Source organism: Euprymna scolopes, chromosome 36 (genome assembly GCF_053919585.1).
Source record: "Euprymna scolopes isolate OS-2025 chromosome 36, ASM5391958v1, whole genome shotgun sequence".
NCBI lineage: Eukaryota > Metazoa > Mollusca > Cephalopoda > Sepiida > Sepiolidae > Euprymna > Euprymna scolopes.
The window spans coordinates 54,108,282-54,125,930 of NC_136517.1; the positions used below are offsets into that span (position 1 = coordinate 54,108,282).

At 33.1% G+C, this 17,649-nt stretch overlaps 1 protein-coding gene across 1 annotated transcript in view; it reads right to left on the reverse strand.

The window, feature by feature from the left end:
- Window positions 1–726: 726 nt before the first annotated feature.
- Window positions 727–17,649, reverse strand: part of LOC145260492 (endoribonuclease Dicer-like) — a 112,753-nt gene continuing 95,830 nt past the window's right edge. Inside the window, exons 17-19 of the mRNA XM_080118603.1 lie at window positions 13,843–14,005; window positions 8,287–8,362; window positions 727–1,417 (exon numbers count right to left, since the gene is read on the reverse strand). Coding sequence (XP_079974729.1) covers window positions 1,252–1,417; window positions 8,287–8,362; window positions 13,843–14,005 — 405 coding nt within the window. The 3' untranslated portion in view covers window positions 727–1,251. The remainder of the gene's footprint in view (window positions 1,418–8,286; window positions 8,363–13,842; window positions 14,006–17,649) is intronic.

Below are 17,649 nucleotides of genomic sequence, written 5' to 3' on the forward strand. Positions count from 1 at the left end.
GTAATAAGAAAGGGTTGGACCAGGGTGGTTAGAATGGATTGAAGCTGAACAGAAGATCGTTAGAATACCCAGAGCCAGCCACATAATTCGGAAATACTTTCTCTTTACAGGACACACTTTTTTGGTGGAAGAGTGGAGATGAAATGCTCATCATTTGGGTTGAGAAAAAAAAATCTGCACATGAACATCAACAGATAAACGGTTTAGATTCATTTAAGAAGAACCCAAGAGATAAGGAGGTGGTAGTTCAGAACTCCCCCTATATTAATAAAAATACAGAAAATTTTTTATGATGTACGTACCAATAATGAACTCAAAAAGATCATATACCAAAAATGACATAAACTGATCAAATATTTTTTTTTTTTTTTTTACAATTTTAAGCGATTAATGGTAAATTGTAACCATTACAAAAAAAAAAAAAAAAAAAAAAAATGGAAATTCGAATCGAGTTATCTCCCTTTGTTTATTGAAGCTGGTAGAGCAAGTGACTGCCCTCTCGCTTCCTCATAAAATTTTATTTTCTAAGTTAAAATTACTACTTGATCAATATACGTGATTTTGGGAATATGAGATTTTTCATTTTGTCATGGGTATGTACATCATACAGATTTTTAAGGGGGAATTTTGGACAAGAACTGATAAGCATTCCTCTCCAAGAATTCATTCATCTATCAACAATGGCCTCTTTGATACAAAATTGGCACATAAAAAAAAAGGTTTTCCTTTAGTTTAGAGATTTTAATTTCAATTAGAAATTACTTTTGAAGCAGTCATTTAGAAACTTCAAACTCATTTCAAAATTCTGATACGTAAAGAGATGTCGTCCATTTTTTTGCCTTGCATTATTATGAAATGAAAAATAAATGGCCAACATTATTTTTTTAGAATGTTTGATCATTCTAAATTTGAATATGATTCAGAAGCTGTCGATTAGAAAGTAATCTCTAGTATTAATTAAAGTTTAAAGTCAAGCATGATGGTTCGTTTGTACTCCAAAATCGAAAGGAAAGCATTAAACTTAGATTGTACCTCTGCCATATCAAAGAACCCCCAGAAAGTGTCTAAAAATGGTCACAAATAAGTCAAAGATCTCTAAATTAGAATATCAAGAATCGAGAAAAAAAAATCTTCAGAGATCTGGAAGAGAACAATCTTTGATCACCAAATTCATCATTTCGGGTTCGGAATAATAAGACTAGAGAAAGTGTTTGTGGAATTATGGGGTAAGGAAATAAAATATTAACTTGCTCACAAAATGAGGCCCTGGGCTTGCATAGTTTTAAGAACGCGCAAAGCTTTTTTGGCAGCAGCACTTTTTGCGATACGATAATTTCGCCCCACTCCATGGTAAACACCCTTGCCTGCCACTTTAACTGTTACGCGAATCTTGCCATTTACAGTTCGTTCCGGTTTTCTGAAAATAAAATAAAAATAAAATTAAAATGAATACATAGCATTCATGATTTTAAATAGAACAGACTAGTGATGGGACGATTCCATTATTTTTACCCTGATTAATGGGGATTTGTAGGCATTACATTAGGTACCGGCAGCAGCCTGAAAAATGAGTTGAATTCGTAAAAAATGGTCAACTTTAGGTTATGTTCACCAGCCTGTATTTCATTTGTTTGAATTTGTTTTTGGATAAAATATATATTAAATGAAAGAGCAAATTTCTCTCTTTCGTATGGTGTTTATTTTGTATTTGTTGAATAAAAATTCAATTTTACTGATTTATTTTAATAGCACCAACAAAAGTGATAACATTTTGACGTGGAACACTAGCTGCTAATTTTTTAAAAAATCAAGAAAATCATATCCCTTATTTAAAACTCCGCAAATTTTTGCCATTCGACCAATAAAAAAACTATAAATAGCATCAAATTAAGCAAAGAATGATCTTTACATATAAAAATTACAACAAATATAAAGAAAAAAAATATGCGAAATTCTTTTTTAAATTTTTTCTGATTTAATTTGCTTCTAGTGAATTAACTATTCATAATAACCATGGCAAACGTGATATTAAAGTTTATTCAATTTCCTATAAAATGGTGCTAAGAAATTGTACCTAGCTTTATTCACGAAAATGCACAAGGCGAAAGAAAATTGACACCTCGGGAGTCTTTTGGACAAAATTACGTGAACCGTGAACATGGTGAAAATGTGCGAGTCAATGAATGAAAGTTGTTCGACTTCGGTATTTCACCAAATAGGTAACTATACTGTTTCAATTTCAATATAAGCGATAAGAAAACATTTCTGTACATTAATTTGTAAAATTTACGTTTGAATATTTTAAATATTCAGAAGTATTTTGCAACATTTAGTTAGCACGTGTTCAGCTTTTTAACGTAAACAAATAAGCGATATTTTGGATTTTTTCAAAAATTAAATTAATATTGTATCATTTTAGGGGAGAAATAAACAGGGAGTATTTATAATAAACCATTTATAAAACTAGTGATTTAATTTTAAAACGTTTGAGCATCTAAATATTCATTTATTCGGCATTCTAAACCAGTTTCCTGAAAGTAAACAAACTTGGCAAAAGAGCGTAAAAAATGCTAGACAAGAAGCAAATTGAACGGCATGTTTCTAGCATTTTGTATTTATTTGAAAATGATTTGGTGCATGGTAGAGATTTAATTCAAGGCATGCGACTGCATAAAATTAAAGTTTGAATAAACGTAAAAAACTATTGTCGTCCATAGATGAAAGTACGGTGGTTGCACTTAGTGAAACCGCGCTATTTTTAAATAGTATTTTCAAGTTAAATTAAAGTTTTACGATAACTTTTTAAGAGTGGCTTTCTAAATGTTATTTCAGCACAGTTCGCTAAGTGCATAAGTACCGAAAGTACAGACTAGGCTAAATTAAAAAAAAAACAAAAAAAACACCCTCTCTTCCACATGTTAGTTTGCTTCATAAGTACTATTGTTTCTTTTATTGTTTTAACATTTATTTTTTATTTTTGTATAATTTAAATTGTTAGCTGAAAATACAGTGATCTACACTTTATTGTCGAAATTGTAGACGCCATTTTATTTCACGCACCTGCTGTCCAAATTTAAGGGAGAACATTATATTAAACTGTGGCCGAAGCATGAAATAAATAACAAAAAAATTAAACTTCCGGAAAGAACTATGAAAAAAGTAAATAAAAAAAGTGAAAGAGAACATATATCCGTAATTGTTTAATTGGAAATGTTTCGATTTAATTAATGAGAACGGGAAAGTTTTTCATGGAACATTTTTTTTTTTATTAAAAACATAAAATGAATGAAATGACATATTCATAATGGTTTAAACCGGGCGAGCACCTTTTTTTTTTTTTTTGAACAAATAAATAATTTTAAACATTTTTTTGAATTAAAGCAACTTTGAAAGATACACAACAAATTAATTTAAATGATTGTTTTTTTTTCTTAAAAAAAAAAAAACGACACAGTTAAGAGTGGTTTTCTAAATAATAGTTTGTTTCATAAATACTATTGATACTATTGTTTTAATATATTTTATTCTTGTATCGTTTATTAAATTGTTAGGTGAAAGTACAGACTAGTTAAAAAACACGCCCCCCCCCTCACATGTTTCCTAAATAATAGCTCACTTCATAAGTACCATTGTTTTCATTGTTTTAATTTATTTTATTCTAGACAGAAAAATCAAATTAGCACAATGAAAATAACTTTTATGTTGAAGACGCGGTATTATTTTACTTTAAGGCCCGTCTCACGTCCGTATATAACAAAATGTGTTTTTTTTGTAGATTTCGGAGTGCTAAAAACGAATCTGAAAACCGTTTCCGTCGCAAAAAATAGGTTTCATGATATGAAGAAATTACTTTTTCGAAAAGTGGGTGATCACTTTTCCATTTAAATTTAACTTAAAATGAGTACCTACTTTCTGGGCACCTTAGAGGGAGGGGGGTGCATTTTTTTTTGTGATTATTGGCTAAAAAGTTTTTTGTTTGATTTCTTTTGCATGGTATTAACTCCTGAATGCTAGGACTATTTTCCATTTTACAGCCCAGCCTTCGTTTACGTTACGCACGAGCATAAATGAAGGCTGTTGAATGTGCACTCGTGTACCAAACTGGCTTGTCACAGTGTAGTATTGGCAAAAAATTAAAATTAGACAAAAAACAAATACTTTTCCAAAAATTAAACCAAAAATAAAACTATGTTATGAAATTTGATTTTCTTAATCAGGCCGAGAAAAGAAATGTTTCTATGAAGGAATATAATAGCAACCGGTACACCAAAGATGTCATCAAGTGTGTCATTGAATTGATAAGGCAAGCAGAAGTATCTGGCAAGAATTGTGAAAAGATAATTGATATTGTAGCAAGACACATCTTTCACACACAAAAGACCTGCCATCAGAGCGATCATCTCTAAGGTATGCTGGCAAAGGGCATGTCCTTGCCAAACAAAGCGAAACAGATGAAAAAAGTGCTCTAGTTGATCAGGCAGAGTTTGGAATCTACAGCTTTAGCAAACAAGGACAGTTTGTGGCAGTATATTATGATGATGACTTATTTAGGTCAAGTAATTTCTGTCACAAGTAGTGAAGGACAAGTGGAATTTCTGGACAAGTGTAAGGTGAAAATAAATGCCTTTAGATGGGCAAGGTCAGAAGTAGAGAAAGTCTCGTCTCTGTATGTGTTTGATTGGGGATTTGAGGTAACCACCTCAAATGGACGAATGTGGTCAGTTCCAAGCGAAGAGTTCAACAGAATCACAAGGAAATATCAATTGTATAGAGAACTCTATTGTTAACATGCAGCTTCCTTTTGTATTGAATGTAAATTGGTGTTGAACAGGTATGTTTGCTTATATACGATACTTCGCCATGATAAACAGTGAATTATTGCGATTTTTAAGTTTATTATTTTAGAACTACAAGATGTACAAAGCTGAAATTCAGATATGATATTCTACAATATGTATTGATTATGCATGCAAAATTTCGCAACTGTATCTTTAATAGTTTTTGTGATTTTGAAGTTTGTATATGTTTAAAACATTTGGTACTTTATTTCCGCCATTGAAATTGAACATATCAGTATTTTTATCAACTTATAATGAAAAAACTTGCAGCTGGAATTGTTTGAAAAAAAATAGGCATAATAACCACTATGCATAGAATTATATTGCATGTTCATATTTGATTTTCTTTAATTCAGTTTTATTTGCTGATACTTCAAAAAGTGCCCACCAGTGCGATTTTGCAATTATAAATATTGCAATGTTCACTTTTCAGATCTCAAAAATGAAGGCTGAAATTGAATTAGATATGATTATACTTTTATTTCCTATTGTCTTCTAATACTAAGACTGATGAAAGCATCTTTTGTGACGTTTTTACCGGTTACTTTTATTGTCAGTTGCTTTCAAAGTTGCCATGTCGTAATGTAAACAATGTCATGCTACGTTTGCAAATATGAAAATGATCATAACTTGAAGACTAAACAAGATATCTTCATGATTTTTGTTTTGTTTTTCTTGTATTTGTGTGTATTTTTATATGAGAGGATCAAATTTAGCCATAGGCGATTTTAAAATTTTGGCTGCCGGTACCTAATTACAAGAAACTTCTTGCAAGTTTGAATGGTTGAATTGTCTCCCTTTGTTTTTTGAGATTGTTTTCAAAATTGGATAGAAAGACAGTCGCTCCTCAGCTACACATAAAATTTAATCTTATTAAAAAATGAAACTATTTGATCAATTTAGATGATTTTTGGAATATGATATTTTTGTTCTGTCACAGGTATATACAGCAAACAGATTTTCCTTTATTTTTGTTTTTAAAAAGGGAGAATTCTGGACAAGAATTAAAAATAAAAATGTATTTATTTTTAGTTTTATTTTTAACGCCTTTCTTACAGAAATTAGGGGTAATAACTTAAGTAAAACTTTGAAATTAATCAGTTGTTGTCTGCTTTTTATTCATTTTTTATTATTATTACATTTTTACCCCAAACAACTTTTGATATATTATCAGGGACATAAGTTGCAGGGATACTATGTAGGGAGTTGAGCAGCAAATATGTCTGTTCACATTACACTTGTAATTCTGCATGTCAGTACAGTTGGGGAAGCAGGAACCCAAAGGGGAATGATTCCAGAGTCTAGCAGTTCAGGGGAAGAAACTATTAGAGTAGAAGGGATCTCTACTGTGTAGAGGTGGGACTTTGCTGCTTTTCGGGTTCGAGGGAGGTTATTTACATCGAGAGGGTACAAGAGCTTGTAGTTCGTCGGAGCATCCACCATTAAAATATGCAGGCAGGCAGAGGGATGCAATATTTTGTCGGTGGGACAGAGGTTGAAGCTTAAATGACAGTTGAGGACCTATTGCATATAGAAAGCTGTATTTATGCTACCACTAAATAGAGTTTGGATGCATGATATCTCTTAGATTTAATGCATGCGTATTTGCACCATTACAATTGTGTTAAGTAACGAAGGAACATGCAAAATTATTTATCAGAGATTTATATCTAAATCTCGGACACACACAGATTCTATTATAACATCTTAAAGAAAGATACATTTTTTCATTTGTTTTTTTTTTTATTTTAACTAAGCATAAATACTAAAAATGTTGGTTATTGTCCAGAATTTGCCCTATATTGAAAAAAATAAAAAAATAAAAAAATAAAAAATTTTCATGATGTACATACTCGTGATGAAACGAAAATATCATATTAAAAAAAAATCGCGTAAATTGATCACAGTTTTATTTTTAAGTAACAAAACCAAATTTTATGCGTATACAAGTTTTGAAAAAAAATATCGAGAAAAGGAGATAACTTTTTCTTCATTTGAGAGGATACAACAATCATTACTGTTTGGAAAATAATTAGTCTAATTAAAATGTAATTCACAATTCATTTTTTCGTTTAGACTCTTAGAATTCTTTTAGATGAAGACCGATATTTGTTGGTTTAGTTCTTTCTGTTTTACATCATATCAACCATTTTTGAGTTGTTTAATGCCGAGTCCAGTAATTTTGGAAACACTTTATGTTTCACGTTCTTTATAGCTTCAAATATTTATTCATTGTGTTTGGTTTAATTGTTTTGAAGAAGAAAATTGCTGTTTTTGCTTTTGCAGAACATGATCGAGTTTTGCAAAGTAAAAGAAACAAAACATGTCAATGTTTGGTGCATTTTTGTTCAGGAAGCCAGTATCTTTAGACAACTTGATCTGGTAGCACCGGATGACCTAACACTCCGGGCTAAAGTAGACTTAGGAGCAATGCTAACTAGGGGTAAAACTCACTATTTCCTACAATCCTCAAATTAGGCCTCATCACTGAATGTCTTTTAAGGTCATACTCAGGACTGAATGCAGGAAAAAGTTCATGAACTTTGCTTTATCAAACACTTGGTGTGATTATGAATGCTTTGTGTGCTTGCCATCTTGGCTAGGCCAATTGTGTACAGTGTGGCACCTTTTGCATCTACTTCCTAACGTACAACGTATTCAACATACTAGGAAGCATGATAGACTAAGGAAAACTTGACCTGACTATATAATAAGCGTGACATTACTATGCAATCTGACAAATGTCAATCTTTTGGATCAGAATTCATGAAAAACAGGCACCCGACACTGTCTTATGTTGCTTACTCTGGAGTCTGAGACACTTACATCACCTGAAACATCTAAACTAGATGAAGAAGAAAGAAAAAAGGTATCTGTTAGCAAAAAAACACATTGATAATTTTAAAAAAATGAAAATAAATTTTTTTTAAGTAAACAATAAAAAAAAGGTTGGTTAGAATTCAGCTTACTAAGAAAAACAAAAAATACAGACAAATATTTATGATGTATGTATTTGTCATGGAATCAAGATGTAATATTACAAAAATCATGTAAATTGATCAAGTAGTTAAAAAAAAAAAAAAAAAAAAAAAAAAAAAAAGGAAATCAAATTTTATGATGAGTGTTTTTAGAATATGTTAAAATTCAAGGGTGGGTAATTTGATTCGGCTACCGAGATTTTGTTTGCATTCAAAATAATTCAAGCTTTTTGTTTTGGTAAAAATTGTAAATTTTAATTTTCTTAGTTAAAAAAAAAAAAAAAAAAAAAAACAACTTGAGGAATTCATGTGAATTTTGGAATATGACATCTTTGGTCCATGATGAGGTCATCCATCATATAGATTTGTCTGTACTTTTTAAAAAATAAATTCTAATTTTAAATAAGCACCAAAAAAGTCATATCCTTTGACAAGATGAATATATTAATCTAAGTAAAATAAATTCTTACTCAAACTTTGCCGTTTCCGGTTCCATTTCCAGCAGTTCCCGAACTGGCGATTTAGGAATGCTCTTCAAATATTTGTCTGAAAATTAAAGCAAATTAAATACATTAGAAGTGTTGATTTTCTTTCAAACTGAATAATGAACTTTATATGTAAAGGAGTGGTGTAGTTTGTTTAAAGCATTGTGTATATTATATAAAGTATCATTATAGAAGGCTATGACAATGAGGTAAATATAAAATAGAAGGCAATGAAGTTGACTATTGTTACAATATCTTGGAAATATAATGGAGTATGATCCCAAACAGTCGGGCAATTCTATTTATAAACGATGCTGCTAGGAACTGACAAATCAAATTAATTCACGTTCTGCTACCAACCAATCAGAAACCAGATTTGCTCCATATTAAACCTTTTCTGTAGCAATTTCGCATGTTTTTTTTTTTTCGTCTCGACACGGTAAGAATCTTTTGCTCTGTGGAACTGTCTACTGCAAACCAGTCACCTCTCAAGACTTGTGTGGAACAACGAACCATCGAAAACTGTTTTGAAACTAAACATGGCTTACACTTCTAGAACTATAGTATCTATTTATTTTTAAACAGTCATAATTATATATTTATCCCCCTCCTGCAGCTCTCTCTCTCTCTCTACTATATATATATAGTAGAAGCTTTACCTGAAGATAAGTTTGCATATTAAAGAAAATATTTTTTTTAGCTCATTTATTATATATATGTATGAGAAGAATGTTGTAGTTTGCTTGAAGCATTGTGCATAGTGTGAAAGGAGTTGTGTTTGAAGGCTATATCAATGCTGTTGGTAGGAAACACTGGACAAGAGTTAGCATATAAAAGAATGACAATATTAGAAGAAATTTTCAATAATTTTCAATTATATTACATTTATTTGTCAACATAATGTGTCATATAAGATGGTAGGTGTTGGTGTCCCATCTTGTACGGCACATTATGTTGGCAAATAAACATAATATGATTGAAAATTTCTAATACTGTCATTATTTAATCATATGACAACTTGTGTCCACGGGGTTTCCTACGAACCGTATTCAACAACAACTTCAAACACAACTCCTTTCATATATATATATATAGCTTTAGGGTTGGATTGGCTAAGATGGATACAAATACACACAAGGTGTGGATTATATTTTTTCACAATTTTTTATGCATTTTTTTTTTTTTTTAACTTTCATTGTCAGTTTTAATTTTTTATTTTACCATGTCTTCATAAAAAAAAAAAACAGTGACTATATTTTCATTGTTTTATTTGCAGAATAATTGATTACGTACAATTTGAATCACATCTTCTATATATATAAAAGTCAAAATGTGTTTGTGTGTGTGCATTTTTTGTGTATGTCCGGCAAATGCTTTTTTTGGAGGGAGTTCTCGGGGGGGGGGGGGGGTTATTATGTCTTAGAACATTTTTTATACTCCTTAGATTATAATATCTACGATTTATGAAACGACGTCATAAATATTTTTTATTTCAGTGACTTTTATCTTACAAAATTCGCGTTGTGAATGCGTTTTCTCTACTACTGCTACGGCATGATATTTGACCTAGAAAACATACGTTGACATTCAACCACCTGTGTTTTTAAACGTTTATTTTCAGCTGTTCTCAAGTCCCTACCTTTGTGGTGTCATGCTAAGTCATCAGACTATTAAGTTCGGGTTCGAGCCTCCCTCCCTCTCAAAACTTTTTTTGCTGTTTTTGTTTTTCCGATTGTTTCTAACAAGTTTAACATCGTTTTTTTAATATTTAAACAGAGTTATTACTTTGCTTATTATTTAGTTTCCATTTTGTTTTGATCTACCCCCACCCACAACACACACACCTCCAAAGACCCGGGCAACGCCAAGTATCCCCGCTAGTCTATAATATAAATCTCACCTGTTTGTTTAAATGCATGTATGTATGTATGTCTCGCAAAAACTTTTGATCGAGGCGACAGATTTTCATGAGATCGGCATCATTTTGAAGCTCGACCTTTTGGATGACAAATATCAATAAATTGGCCAAAAACATTGATTCCTTCATTCTCAACTGGGCACTTTTCTACAGGGAGGCGTCGCTTTTTTTGCCAATATTTTTGAAAGTCATCACCTCTTTTCGATTGTCTAGCTTTAATTTAAACCTACGTCACTTCCAGTTTCACGATGGGCACAGCTAACATGTCACTTTTTTTTTCACTTTCTTTTTCTCCTTTGCGGTACGGGTTCGAGCCTGCCTGCCTCCTACCACTTTTTTTTTTTTTTTTTTTTTTTTTTTTGCACTGGGAATTTTTTTTTTTTTTTTTTTTTTTTTTTTGCACTGGGAAATTTTTTTTTTTTTTTGCTCAATCAACACCCTTACACACACCTCCACATCATGGGTTTGCAACTTTTTTTTTTTTTTTTTAATTTTTTTGCTCAACACACATCACACCTACAAACACATGGGCAATGCCGGGCATCCAGGCTAGTCTATTATATAAAAGGCAAAATGGGCGTACACGTTTCAGTATGTCCAAGAAAAGCTTTTTTCGACGGGCTTCTCGACAAGGTTACTATTTTGGAGAAGTTACCTTAGATTGTAATATCTCAGATTCGAAAAGGGACATCATCTCTATCTTTATTTTGATCGACTTTTAAAAAATTCCCTCCGTCCCGTCCTTTCCAGTTTTTGTTTTCTTTTTCGTATAAATAAAGCGAAATTGATCGGAGCAAAGTCGACCGCCTGGCCTTCTGGGCCGGGACGTCTTGAAAGCAATTAGCTTTGATCAATGTTGTGGGGGGAAACCCTTTGTATCAGACAATTGCTATTCATTTGGACACTGCCAGAGTTCCCCTCTTTTTAGGAGCCAGCTGGTTTTCCCTAACATCGTGGGGAAACAAATATGGCAGAAAGCTGAAAGCTTAACTGGCCTCCAGCCAGATGTTCATTTCTGCAGCTGTGTAAATTCATTCACTTAACTATCCATTTCTGTAAGTCAACTTTTCGATTGACATCGCTACATTTGAACACTTTACAATATCGCTTGCGTTATGGCGTAGCGGTAAGATGTCAGGTTTTCTTTCACTTTCTTTTCTGCCTTCGCGTCACGGGTTTGAGCCTGTCTGCCTACTACCACTACAAAAACAAAACAAGCAATTTATGATCTGATATTATCAGAAGAATACTCCATTTACGTACATCAACAATCATTCCATCATCACCACCACACTTATTCCTTAACGTATTTGTTCCAATTCAACTATATTATATATAAAATATCCATTAGCTATTATCATGTTGGTCTGATATTTTATCCGTAATTGTACCATGACCAGTTGGATATACAGCTGTAAACTGGACAAAAGGATTGATCCCATCAATTATTAATCATCAAAAACTTGATATTAGTGACATCACGGATACCTTATACGCTTGGCATATTTTTTTTTCTTTTTACATAGGAGTCATCACTTATCAAGGCCCAAGGCCACTAAAGGATAAGGGTTAATGAGTGTATGGTAGTCACTGAGACAACAGTGTATTAATAGTAAATGGATTATTAAGGCGGGCAGCTCAACAAGAAATTGTTTACATTAAACTTGAAGACGACCATATTGTAGTCAGCTGGAAAGCAGGGGAGCAGAACAGTTTCACAGGCAGGCAGTTCAGGCACGAACAGAGTGAATGGGGGGGGGAACTTAATGGTTGTTGTAACTAGACGAGTGTCTTTTGTGAAAGTGTGGCAAGATGTGGCCATAGATTGGAGCTCAGACGAGCACTTGCCATGAAAATAACAATAGAGCAGTGACGTCTCTTCAGTGGGAAAGAGGTTGTAGGGAAAAGAAAAGGACATTATCTGCTAGGTTTAAAAGCCAGTTTTGAATTTTGTCGACAGGTTAGGGTACTTCAAGCAGCTCCTGCCCAGATATGGAACAGTACTCCATTTTAGGACACATTCTTAGGCTCTTATACAGCTAGAGGATTGCATCGGGAATTAGTTACTTCCTTGAATGATAAAAAGACGCAACCATTTTTCCAGTGACATTGGCAACAGATTTGATGTAAGTCTTCCATTTCAGGTGAGGAGTGAAGATCAGACTCAGAAGTTTGTCAAAACAGGAAACCTCTTTTAGATGAGAGCCATTCATTAGGACCAAGTGGGAACCAGTGTTTATAGCAAAACGATAAAAGTTGGCGAGCGGAACAGTTTCACAGGCGGGCAGTTCTAGGAAAGGAGCTTTGTTTATGGCATCTGTGTTTAGATTTAGGCATCGATAGAAAATGGGGGAAACTGTTAATGGTTGTTGGAGCTAGATGAGTATCTTTTGTGAAAGTTTGGCGAGGGCGGGGGGGGGGGGGCATAGATTGAAGCTCAGATGAGCTTCTGCCATGAAAATAACGATAAAACAGACAGGCTCGCAACATCTCTTCTGTGGGAAAGAGGTTGCAGGTAAGAAAAAAGGGCATCGCTTACTAGGTTTCATAGCAGGTTTTGAACTTTTTTCAAGATAGGTGAGAGTGTTCTGAGCACCTCTCACTCAGATATGTCAACATTATTCCATTTTAGGACATATCTGGCAGGTAAAGCCTTATGTCAGAAGTTAGATACCTTCTTTCAAGTAGTTCGGCAATGTACAGCATGCCACCTCTTAAACGGATATTCTGGGCACTAGTGAACATGGTAAACTGAGGAAGACCTAGTTTGAATGCACAAGAATCTTATCTTGACTGTATCTAATCTGACTAATGCCAACACTTTAGACCCAACTGGCATGGGGAGTAGGCATGAAGAGTTGGCTGGTGTTACCCATCCTGGATTCTAGGACAATCACAGAACTTTAAATCCCAAAACCAGATCAAGTTTCAAACACTTGCCCAAAACATTGGTTGCCTGGAAACTGTTCAACTGATTTGGTTGGTTGTTTTATGACATATCAACTCTTTTCAGGTGTTTTAATGCCGAATCCAATAATTTTGGAAAAAAGGTTTTATGCTTCAAGTTCTTTATATCTTCAAATATTTATTTACGGAGTTTGGTTTGATTGTTTTGTAGAATAAAATTGCTATTTTTTTTTTTTTTTTTTAGTTTTGCAATGGAAAAGGAAAAAAACAATAACATCAATGTTTGGTGAATTTTTCTCAGGAAGCCAGTATCTTCAGACAACCTGATCTGATAGTACCAAATATCCCAACAGGTATTACCATTCTGGGTCAAAGTGGATCTGGAAGCAATGGTAACTATGGAGCAAGACCACATTTCTCGCAGACCAAAATGAAGACTCACCACTGTCTTTAAAGATAATACCGAGGATCTGTTCAACTGAACTTCATCAGACACGACATTGGTGGGATTATCCTTATCCTACGTACTAGAGAGCATGGTAGACTAAATAAGATCTGGCTCAAGAATGTAAGATGTGATATGACTGCATCAATCCTTTAGCTCAAACTGCATGGAGATCAAGCACGAGACATTGCCTCGTGTTGCCCACCCCAAAGTTTCGGACACTTGCAGCTATCTAAGTAACAAAGATTTGCTATGTAACATGTAATTTTACCTATTTGAGGTTTCATTATGTGGTAGTAGACCTTCCACACAACGTCCAAAGACATGCCACTATCAAGGTATATGGCACCAGCAACGGACTCAAAAATGTCTCCAAGGGCTTTTGGAATTTCCATCTCGACCACTTCTTCACCAGAATTTTCTTCCTCTTCTTCCTGAAAATGAACAAACATTTTTGTTAGCAATGATAGAAAAAATAATTAACTATTATCTGTTATTTATTAAATAAATGTTTTGATGGAATTAAAAGAAAAAAATTTGAAAAACATTTTTTTTTACACATAAGAAATAAATTTCATGTGACCAAAAATAGTGACTTGAAGTTACAAAAATAAAACAAAAAACAGCAAAGAAACTATTAATACATTTATATAGATTTTGTTTATTTACTTCTTAAAATTTTTAAAAGAAAACTAACAAACATTTGTTTTACTGGCACATCAACCCTTTTTGAAGTTATTTAATAGTGAATCCAATCAGTTTAGTTACAATTTTCATTATATTTTATATAAATTTATGTGTATATTACTTGATTGACAACAAGGATGGTGACAGAATTTTCTATGCTTACGTACAAAGAGCAGCTCCAAAGACTAAATCTATTTTCGTCTGAGCAGCGGTGGATGCAAGGACCCTTGATTCTGGCATACAATACCATTAACAGAAATGTAAATCTATCTTTTCAGGAGTTTTCAGCCCAATGCCAAGTCATAGTTTTCATGGGCACCCGTTAAAGATTACCACTTTTGGCTCAACAGAAGAAACCTAGCATTTTCTGTGTTTTTGCTCTGTAAAACAATTTGTTAAAGGAGGTTTTAATGATGACTACCATATCCAAGTTTTTAAAGTGGCCCTGGACGAACATTTAAATTGAAATTTAAATGACTTCCTAGGATGTCCACCCTTCCAAGACTTTACCTTCTCTTTGAAAAGGGATTAGTTTATGGATAATAATCTGAGGTGTACCGTCCGAAGAATGTTAACTGAGCTGTTCAGGCATTTTTTGCAAGTAAGAGCGCACTCATCCTAGTGCACTGGCTTTTAAAAAAAATTGCACCAGCCTTGTGTCTAACGTGTTGGAGAGGATCTCAATAAAATCTAAAGTTAATTTCTAGATGCTCATTTCTTTTTGACTTTCACTTTTTGTTTAGCAGAAGCCATGCTGTGTATACAACAAAAAAGCCTCTTTTAATTTATGTTTACATAATGGTTTCCAATTGAAAATTGAGAATTAATTAAGATTTTTTGGCTAAAACAAAATATTTTACGTGTTTACTTTATATTACAAATTAGCAAAGCTACCCGATGTTGCCCAGGACAAAAGTGTAACATATTTCCATTAAAATTTCTATCTCTTTACCTCTGTTTATCTTTCTCTTGTCCCCCCTCTCCCACTCTTTCTCCACCGTCTAGCTCATCTCTCTCTCTGAACACACACACACACACACACACACACACACACACACACACACACACACACACACACACAGACAATTCTCCTTTATATAGATTGCTCGAAGTGAAGTAACTCCTTGATCCAAAACCAGAATTCATTTTCTTTAGTGATGCCTCAAGAAGCAGACCCTTCCTAACATGTTCTGTACCAGTTTAGGGTAAAAAAAATTTTTTTCCTAAATTTTAGGTATCATTCATCCAGGGTAATGCCAATCAAGAATATACCAACTTTGTGGATGTTTTATTATTGGAATCCTTTGAGATGAGTAATTTGTATATTTTTTTTATTTATTTATCAGCAGAACGTTATCCTCATCTTCATAGTTGTTGCTCCACAACATTTCAGGACTCATGGCACAGTGGATAGAGGCATTGAGTCTCTACGGTTTCAGGTGAGCATTGTCTGGAGATAACAGTTTCAATCCTAATCAAAGCCGGCCAGAAAATTAGTTGGCCAAAATGTGGTGAGACGACAATAACTATGGAAGGCAGTAATTATTGAGGATACAGTTAAGAGACTCAGCATTTTTATCCCGTCGCAGTGTACCACCTGACGAAGGGCAGAGCATTAGTTGGCTGAAACATTGTGAAGCAACAACTATGAAGATGAGGATAACAGTCTGAACATAAATAAATAAATATTTGTGGATGTTTGTTTTGTAGTTTTTTGTTTTTTTTTACTTTTAACTGGACACACACATGCACAAACTGTCCTTTATACAATAGATTATTGATCCCCCGACAAAAGGATGGTAAACCTGTAAATTCACCCTTGTCCGTTCGTCTGTCCACACTTTTCTTAAGCCTTGGAATTTTTTGAAATTTTGCACAAACGTTAAACATGTGAGTAAAAACGTAACAGAACAGATTTTCTGGGAAAACTCTTGTTGCCCCATAGGTGTGCCTTTCGAGTTAAAATGGCTAAAATTGATACTTTTGTGCTTTTTAAAAAAAATTGATGGCTTGGATTTTTATAAAACTTTCTGAAAAGTTGTAACTAACTGATTTCTATATAATTTTGTTTGTCTATACTTCGCGATAATTCTTGGGTGTGCCTCAGGGGCGCTTTTAGGGCTAATAAAAACACTCCATTTTTTGAACTATTTTACCATATTTGTCCAAAATTTTCTGTATATGTCTATTTAGCAGTTTTGCATGGTGCTGAACTCAAATTTAAATATGTTAAGGCCTTGGGGACTTTTAGGCCTAAATGGGGTGGAGCTAGGGTTGGATGCAAATGATGGACTTAGTCATTTTTTTTTTTTTTGCATGGTGTAGAACTCAAATTTACATATGTTAAGGCTTAAAACTGCACTGTTTGTTCATTTTTACCAGGATTTGACGTACCCTGAGGACTTTTGGGGCTAAAAGGGAGGGTGGGGAGCAAATGTTGAAATTAGTAATTTTTTTTATGCTGCGTTCACTCACAAAGGACCATGCATGCTCTACTTATTTTCAATAAGAGTTTCATTTGTCTATTTTTTTTTAATTATTTAAAACATTTTTCCACATCAAATTAACTAAAATTAAATATTAGCATTCTGTGGAACATCATTTAAACAAAGTTGATGGGTCTGTGAATGAAGAAGCCAGTAAAAAAAAAAAAAAAAACAGTAGCAGAAAATATTGGTTGGCTTTTCCCTCATAAAATTTAATCTCAATAAAATCACGAGACTTCTCATACGCGTGTACTTTTTGTGTTGACCTGATTTTGATAATTATTCATTCAATTATAATTATTTTTTACTATTAATCAAATATTTATTGAAATCAAAATGCAATAACCTTTCTTTTTTTTAAATCATATTAAAAAAATGCCATTTCATTACAAAATTAAATCTACCAGTATGCATTTCCTTTTTTTTTTTGTCAATATGTGAGTTATTTTAATTTTGTTTAATTTATTTACATATAAGAAGCAGTTTGTGTGTGTGTGTGGGGGGGGGAGTTTGTTCCTATGGACTCTGAAATGGTTGGACTGATTTTTTTTGAAATTTCACACAAATATACCTTATGTACATGGGAGAGTTCTTAGATAGGTTTTGTATCAGAATGCCTCAGATAAGTATAAAAAATTCAGTTAAAGAAGAAACAGTCTGATTTTGACTAAAGTTAACACTGACACAGACTAACATCACAAATGCATTTTAGAAGTTTTATCACAGCACAAGCAGAAGGATTTAAAATTGTGTTTGAGATCTTTAACAATTATGTTGCTGTGCTGCAATCGTTTTTAAAACTTACACTTTTTCATCGTTTTGTTTGTTAAAATCTACTTGTAAATTTTTCACACAATCTGACTGAAAAAATTTTTTTTTCCACTTTTTCTACTGGATTACTTAAA